Source organism: Propithecus coquereli, unplaced genomic scaffold, assembly GCF_000956105.1.
Source record: "Propithecus coquereli isolate 6110/MARCELLA unplaced genomic scaffold, Pcoq_1.0 Scaffold388, whole genome shotgun sequence".
Taxonomy (NCBI): Eukaryota; Metazoa; Chordata; class Mammalia; order Primates; family Indriidae; genus Propithecus; species Propithecus coquereli.
Window position 1 is genome coordinate 33527 of NW_012149596.1, and position 8723 is coordinate 42249.

At 35.8% G+C, this 8723-nt stretch overlaps 1 protein-coding gene across 1 annotated transcript in view; it reads right to left on the bottom strand.

The window, feature by feature from the left end:
- Window positions 1-3477: 3477 nt before the first annotated feature.
- ZNF674 (zinc finger protein 674) overlaps window positions 3478-8723 on the bottom strand; it is a 24469-nt gene continuing 19223 nt past the window's right edge. Inside the window, exon 5 of the mRNA XM_012652295.1 lies at window positions 3478-5327. Within this exon, the coding sequence (XP_012507749.1) occupies window positions 3826-5327 (1502 nt within the window). The 3' untranslated portion in view covers window positions 3478-3825. The remainder of the gene's footprint in view (window positions 5328-8723) is intronic.

An 8723-nucleotide genomic window follows, 5' to 3' on the forward strand; every position in this document is an offset into this window, starting at 1 on the left:
AGCGCTGTGGGGGGAGCAGAGGGGTGTTCTTAGGATCTGGAGGTAACATAGTCCACACCTAGAAATGTTTCTTTGGCCCATATACTGGGAGACACAGAAGGCTGCCAGCTTTGAGCAGGGCCTAGAGGAGGAAAGTCTCTGCAGCAAGTTCAGGCTGTAGTGCACGCAGCCTTATCACTTAGTTCATATGATCTGGCTGACCTTCTGGTGTCGAAGGTATCAGCAGTGAGAAAAATGTGAGGACATCGTTGTGATTTTAGAGCAAAGCCACGGAATCTGCAACAGAGATTTATACTACTTTTGAGAAACGATTCCTTGTGTTAGGCACCATAAACCTTATTTGTTCATGTTGCTCCAGTCTATTTGCTGAATAACCCACAAAGCTGCCAATTTTCAGTGTGGCCCAGAGCAAGAATACACTTTTACTAGGTCTGATCAGTCATGCACACTGCCTCTTGGCCGATATGACCTAGCATGTAATAAATATATAGTTTAAAGTACCTGTGGCAGATAGAAATGATGTATGGAAAAGCCTTTGGAAACCCCTGTGTGAGTCACAATACAGTCTATTAGGATTTTGGAGCAAAGCAGTATCTTCTGCAGATAACTTATTTAGATAAAGTTTCTAGCTTGCTATTGGCCCAGTCTCTTTGCTCTTACCCGGTCCTGCACCTCAAAGTTAATACATATTCAGAATTCTAATGCCAGAGAGAAGGAAAATTCCATAGATTAGATGGCACGTTTGAGACCCTAGAATAACAAATAAGGAAAAAAGAGCAGTTAGAAACTCCAAGAGAACTTAAAACTAAGCAGAAAAGTGAATAATTATTGGAAATAATTCACATTTCTGATGAATTTTATAAAAAATTTTCTTGATCACATTATTCAGTTATTTTAAAGTCCATGACGTGTAACTCCTATATTGGAATTACCTGTGGGTCTTCTTCTACTGGCCACTTTTTTCTCCTGACTCTGCATATGCCTGGCAATTTTTGATTGAATACTATGTATGAGAAATTGTGGAACCTCTAGATGAACTTTAGTTTCTGAAGACAATTACAGTAGGGACAAATTACCTTAATTTGGTTAGCTAGTGAGCTAATTCAAGGTGGGCTATCAATCATTTTAAGATCTGGTCTATATTTACTAATTCCTAGGTAAAGTCCTTCAAAGGTTCCAACTGAAAGCCTGTGGTATTTACCAGGGCCCACCATCTCTGGTGGAATCTGAACTCTCAAGTTTGATTTCCTTGGCACATAATTCTGTTGAAAGCTCTGCCCCTCCAAATCTGTTCCAAGCCATTTACCAATTAGTGGACTCCTTGCAGGGACAAGTAACTCAGTGTATTGGACTTGTTTCTCTTCATTTCTCTTGTCTCTAGGATCTTGCCACTCAAGTCCTGTCTTAGCTCAGGGCTCTCTCGGGTACTAGAAGCCAGCTGCAGTTCCTTGCTTCTTCAACATGGCTGCTTACTTCATCAGACCAAAAAGGACAGTCTCTCTTCAGTCTGCTAAGATGGATAAATATATAATGTAACATAGTCATGGGAGTGACATCCCATCATCTTTGCCATAATCTATTGGCTAGAAGCAGTCTCAGTTCTGCCCACAAGGGAGGGGGTTATATAGGACATAAATCATTGAGGGTCACCTACGATATCTTCCAAAACTACTAACAAAAGGACAGGGATGAGAGGGAGTATGAGCATTCAGTAGCACTCAAAAACATCACAGTGAAAAAAGCTTTTTTCCAAAAGTCGGTTTTGTCTTATTATTTGTGGTACAATTAACAATCCACTACATCTCTTACCCGTAAACTTTGTTAACTGATAACTTATGTCACAGAATTTGGTGGTTAGAGAGTAAAATATTTTGGAGATGCATTTATTTGTATCAGAAAAATCACAGATGATAAAATCAGGATACTAATTCTCAAGATGCAAAATATAGTTGACCCTTGAACAACACAGAAGGGGTGCCAACCTCTGTCCCACACAGTTGAAAATATGCATATAACTTTTGACTCCCCCAAAACTGAGCTCCTAATCACCTACTGTTGACTGGAAGCCTTGTCAATAAAGAGTCAATTGACACATATTTTGTATATGTATCATATACTGTATTATTACAATAAAGCAAGCCAAAGAAAATGTTAAGAAAATCATAAGGAAGGGAAAATATATTTACTGTTCATTAAGTAGAAGTGAGTCATCATAAAGGTTTTCATCCTCATTGTATTCATATTGACTAGGCTGAGGAAGAGAAGGAAGAGGAGAGGTTGATCTTGCTGTCCGGGGGTGGCAGAGGTGGAAGAAAATATAAGTGGACTCAGACAGTTCAAACCCATGTTGTTCCAGGATCAAATGTACACAGTCAAAACCACAGAACCACAGGACTAGACAATCACATAGAAAATAGGCAATATACATATGTGAAAATGGGGTCATTTTAAAGAAGAGAATGATGTCAAATATTAAAGACAAATCTGAATAGGAAAATGGGTGGGAAGACAGAATGATCAAACATACACAAGATTAAACAATATATTTTATTGGTAGTTTCTAGAGACTAGATTAAAAACATTTTTTAAACATCAATAATCCCCACAACCAAATGTTAACTTACTTAATAACGTGGTGTTATTTCCTTCCTAGCTTTTTGCTCTATGTATTTATCTATACACGCACACGTACACACACACACCAAAAATAGATATAATACAAATTTATACTTATACATATATGTGCATGTTGCTCATAAGATTTCCATATTTCTGTCACCCAGAATCACTGATATAATAGTGCATATCCTTCCTCTGTTTTTACAACATAAAACACATGATATATTGTGTTATAATGTTTTCTCATGTAATGATTTACCATGAACATTTTTCCAAATCCTCAAATAAAGTCTTAATTGGTGCATTTTATTTCACCTAACTGACATACCAATTTTTAATCAATCATCATTGGGTATTAAATTTTTTTCACTAATTTAAATAATACTGCTCTTATAAAAAGTTCTCTGCAAATTAAAAATCTTTACTGCCTCACCATAAAAGAATTACTCTTTCTTAAAAGACAGAGTACATTAACTTCTAAGTGCTGTTCCTAGGGAGGTGTGTCAAAGCTTACAATATACCTTTCCTGTAATGGGTTTACATTTCTGCACTGAATATATATTGATGGGTAGTATGTATAAGGTCTTCTGTCTGAGATCCTTTGTTTCAGGGATTCTGATGACTCATTCCCCCTCACCTTACTTAAAGAAGCAATTTTTCTATTTGTTTAAGAAAATAACCTGGGAATTTGTCCCACCTAGGATATTTTCTGCTTTATACTGTTCTTTAAAAAATGTCATACTCTACTCCACAGTGAACGTATCTTAAAATTTATAATTGAGTGCTGCTTTGCCATCTCTATACCTTTTCCACAAAATGTTTGGTAAAGAATATGGAACATGATTCCTCTAATAATTTCTAACATGGTTTTCTAAGCTCACTAAATTCTTAGTTTTTCTCCAGCATAAATACTGATAGGCAATGACACTTAAATTCTTTCTAAAGGCTTTTCCATGTCAGTACACTCAGTGTTGGCCATTTTTAATTCTTTGATATATAGTTCTTTCTCCATAGTAAAGAAGTCTGGGTGAAAAATTGATCACATTTATTGCACGCCTCTGAAGTTATACTTTTGTGCTTTATATTAAGTAAAATGAACAGTAACAATATATGAAGAGTTGACATTCCGGATATTTGAAGGTTACTCCTCAGGATGAATTATTTGATATATAATGAGGTATAACTACTTGTAAAATTATCCCAGTCTCAAGTATACTTATAGGTTTTATTTTCTGTATGACTTCTCTGATGTTTAATGAGAGTTGACTTCCCACTGAAGGCTTTCCCACAGTCTCTGCATTCATAAGGTTTCTCTCCTGTATGAATTCTGTGATGTACAATGAGAGTTGATTTCACACTGAAGGCTTTCCCGCATTCACTACATTTGTAGGGTTTTTCTCCTGTATGAATTCTATGATGTTTAATGAGAGTTGACTTCCTACTGAAGGCTTTTCCGCAGTCACTGCATTTATAGGGTCTCTCACCTGTATGAATTCTCTGATGTTTAATCAGCGGTGACTTTTCACTGAAGGCTTTCCCACATTCATTGCATTTATAGGGTTTCTCTCCTGTATGTGTTCTCTGATGTACAATAAGGGTTGACTTCTCACCAAAGGCTTTCCCACATCTTCTGCATTCATAGGGCTTCTCTCCTGTATGAGTTCTATGATGGACAGAGAGGTGTGATTTTCCACTGAAAGTCTTCCCACATATGCTGCATTTATAAGGTTTCTCTCCTGTATGAATCCTCTGATGAACAGAGAGGTGTGACTTTCCCCTAAATCTTTTCCCACATTTACTACACTCATAACCTTTCTCTTTTGTATGAGTTTTCTGATGTTTAATGGGGGTGGTAGGCTTCTCTTCAAAGGCTTTCCCACGTTTACTGCGCCCAGGTTTCTCACCCATATCAGTATTTCGATATATAAAGTTGAACTTAGCACATTTAATACCTTTATAAAATGCTTGTCTGTTGTGTGTTTTCTCATGTCTAATAAGGTGATATGAACTCTTAAAAGCTTTTGCGCATTTGCCACATGCAAATGGTTTCTCTCCCGTATGTGTTCGCTGATGCTTAATCAGAGTTGACTTCTGAATAAAGGTTTTCCCACATTCACTGCACTCATAGGGCTTCTCCCCCGTATGAGTTCTCTGGTGTGCTATGAGGGTTGACTTCTGGCTGAAGGCTTTTGCACATTCACAGCATTCATAAGGCTTCTCTCCAGTGTGAGTTCTCTGATGTACAATAAGGTTTGCTTTCTGGATAAACACTTTTCCACATTCAGTACATTCATAGAGTTTCTCCCCACTCTGAATTCTCTGACTTTTATCAAGGGCTCGCTTATGGTGGAGGGCTTTTGCTCGTTGCTTAGGGTCAAAAATTTTCTCTGCAGGCTGAGCTTTATCAAGATTAGAATGGAGGCATAATTTCCAATATGCCTTATATCCATCCTCTTTCTTTCTTACATAGTTTCTATTTTGACTAAGAAAGTTTAAATTATGGTTTGAACACCTTCCCCATGAGTAATATTTAGGGAGTCTTTGTCTTATAGAAACAAAGTCTGTGCTCAGATAAATGATTTTTCTACATGTCCTACATTCTTGACCACTTTCATCTTTCACTGTTTCCTTGTCTATGAATGCGGCTTGCCACAGAGGTTTGTCTTGGCTTTCCTTGTAGTGATCTATCTGCTCATCAACTTGCCAGACTTCTAGAAAAAAAATGCAATGAATCATCAAACGTATTATAAGTCTTTCTACTATAATGTTATGGGATAACATTAACCCCTAAATGCCTTGTGGTGAACTCCTATTAATATGACTTGAGCTGATGTGGATGGATCCTCCCCAAATCCCACCACCACCACCTCCCCTGGGTGAAACTACAAGGAAATTCTGGCCCAAGTTTAACAAAAATAATTTAATATGCAGCCAAGCTTAAAACCAAGAAGAAATTTATTATGTGACAAAAATGAAGAAGGAATTTAAAGTGAAGGGATGAATACAAATTGAAGCTCTGTGGCTTTGCAGTTAGGGGATTAAGGTGCTAATCATGAGTGTGGATTGACTTCCAGGCCACAGGGTACCAATGTGTACAGAATTAGAACTGAGCTACCTGCTTAAAGCTGGGAGTCACAAAGGACATCTCTGTTTGTAAAATAGAAACTAGAAAGATGTCACTTAGGCATGGAGGAAACTTAAAGTTGCTATTAGAAAGAAGCCAGTCTGTAAAAGGCTACATACTGTATGATTCCAACTATATGACATTCTGGAAAAGGCAAAACTATATAGTTAGTAAAAGGATCACTGCTTGCCAGGAAGGTGGAGACAGGGTGACAAAGTAAAGCAGAGAGGAATTTTTAAGGCAGTGAAAGTATTCTGCACGATAGTAATGGTGGATTTTTATGCATTTGCCAAAGCCCATAGAACTAAACAACACAAAGCATGAACCTTAGTATAAAATGTGGACTTTAGTTAATAATAATTTATCAATATTTACTCATCAACTGTAACCAATGTACCACACTAATGTAAGATGTTACCATTAGGGGAAACTGGGGAGGTGAGTAGAGAGGGCTATAAGGAAATTCTCTGTACTAGTTGGTCTATTTTTCTGTAAATCTAAAAGTAAACTAAAAATAAAGCCTATGTATTAAAAAAAATAAAGGGATGGAGATAAACCATGAAAACCTAACCAAAAGAAAGCTGGAGTAATTATATTAATTTCAGACAATGACTTCAGAATAAGAAAGATTTTCTCGGACAAAGAGGGACATTACAAAATGATAAAACAGTTAATTCTCTGAGAAGAAATAACAATCCTAAAAGTGTATGTACCTAATAACAGCACTTCAAAATACATGAGGCAAAAATGGATACATCTGAAAGAGAAACAGACAAATCCACGATTATTGTTGGAGACTTCAACACTCTTTCTCTCAATAATTGATAGAATGAGTAGACAGAAAACCAGCAAGGATACGGATAATCTGAACAGCACCATCAACCAACTTCACCTAATTGAAATGCACAGAACACTGCATCTAACAACAGAAGAATATACATTCTTTTCAAGTGCATATGAAACATTCATCAGGATAGACCATATTCTGGGTCTTAAACTGTAAGAAATTTATAAGAAATCATATTATGTGTAATAACATTATTAAGCCAAAAATCAGTAAGAGAAAGAAACTTGGAAAACCCCAAATATTTGGAAATTTAAAGATATACTTACTTCTAAATAAGTCTTAAGGGAAATTTAAAAATATTTTTAATTAAATGAAAATGCAACATGTCATAATTTGTGGGACACAAAGCAGCATTTGGAGGGATATTTACAGCACTGAATGCATACACTAGAAATGAAGAAAGATCAAACAAAAGAAAAAGAATAAAGATTAGAACAGAAATCAATGAAGTTGACAACAGGAATGTTCTTCAATGGATAAATGGTTTACAAACTGTGGTATATCCCTTTGGTCGAATACTACTCGGTGACAAAAAGGAAGAAACAATTGGTACATACAACAGGATGAATCTCGAGAGAATTATGCTGAGTGAAAAGAACAAATCCCATAAGGTATCATACTGTTTTCCCCCATTTATACGATATTATTGAAATGAGAAAATTATAGAAATGGAGAACAAATTACTAGTTTCCAGGGTTTAAGGAAGGGGTAGGGGGTGGGAGGGAATGGGTGTGGCTATAAAATGGCAATATGAGGGATTCTCGTGGTAATGGAATAATGTGCTGTATCTTGACTTTCTCAGTGTCAATACGCTTGTGATTTGCAGTATAGTTTTGCAAGACGTCACCACTGGGGGAAACTGCGTAAACGGTACATGGGCTCTCTCTGTATTATTTCTTGCAAGTGCATGGGAATCTTCAATTATCTCAAAGTAGACTGTTTAAAAAACAGTCAAATATTCAAAAGAGAAGAATGGTGAAGCAGAACAACAAGAATAAAATAAAATAAGCTGGGGGAGTACAAACAGAAAAGGAAATAATAAAATGATAGACCTAAATCCAATAATTACATAAGACGCAACAGTCTAAAGGAGAAAAAACAGTCATATCAATTGATTCATAAAAAGCATTTGCAACAATCATTCATGATAAAAACTCTCAGAAAATCAGGAGAAGAAGGAAACATCCTCAATCATTATCAGGCCATCTATGAAAAAACCTACAAGTAAAATTATACCTAATGGTGAGAGAGTGAATGCTTTTGTCCTAAGATCAGGATCAAAGCAAGTATGTTGCCCTCTCTACTCCTAGTCAACATTATACTGAAGATCCTAGACATTAAGTACAATAAGGCAAGAAAAAGAGGTAAAAGCACTCAGATTGGAAATAAAGAAATAAATTGCCCTTATTCACAATTATGTGATTGTTTACATAGAAAATGCCAAACTATCTATAAAAGAGCTACTAGCACTAATACGTGAGTTTAGAAAGGTCCCAGGATACAAATATAGAAAAATCAATTACACTTTTATAAACTAGAAGCAACCAATAGGAAAATGAAATGCAAAACAACTATGTGATACACACACAAACCCGTTTATATTATCTTATAAGAACATAAAACTCAGGGTTAAATTAAACAAAATATGGGCAAGACCTATCCCTTCAAAACCACAAAACATTCCTGAAATAAAATTTAAAAGATCTAAATAAATGGAGAGAGAAACCATATTAATGAATTAGAAGACCCAATATTTTAGTGTATCAATGATGAACAGATTCAATGCAATCTCAAACCAAATCCCCTGCAGGCTTTTTCATAGAAATCGACTAGCTGACTCTATAATTTATAAGAAAATACCAAGGACCTAGAATAACCAAAACATTATGAAAAAGAAAAAAGCTGGAAGACTCACACTACCTGATTTGAGCATTTAATATAATATAATGCTACAATAATTAAGACAGTATGGTACAGGTTGAATATCACTTATCCAAAACCCTTGGAAACAGAAGTATTTCAGATTTCAGAGTTTTTTGGATTTTGAAATATTTGCATTATATACTTCCGGTTCAGCATCTCTAATCCAAAAAATGTGAAATCTGAAATGCTCCAATAAGCATTTCCTCTGAA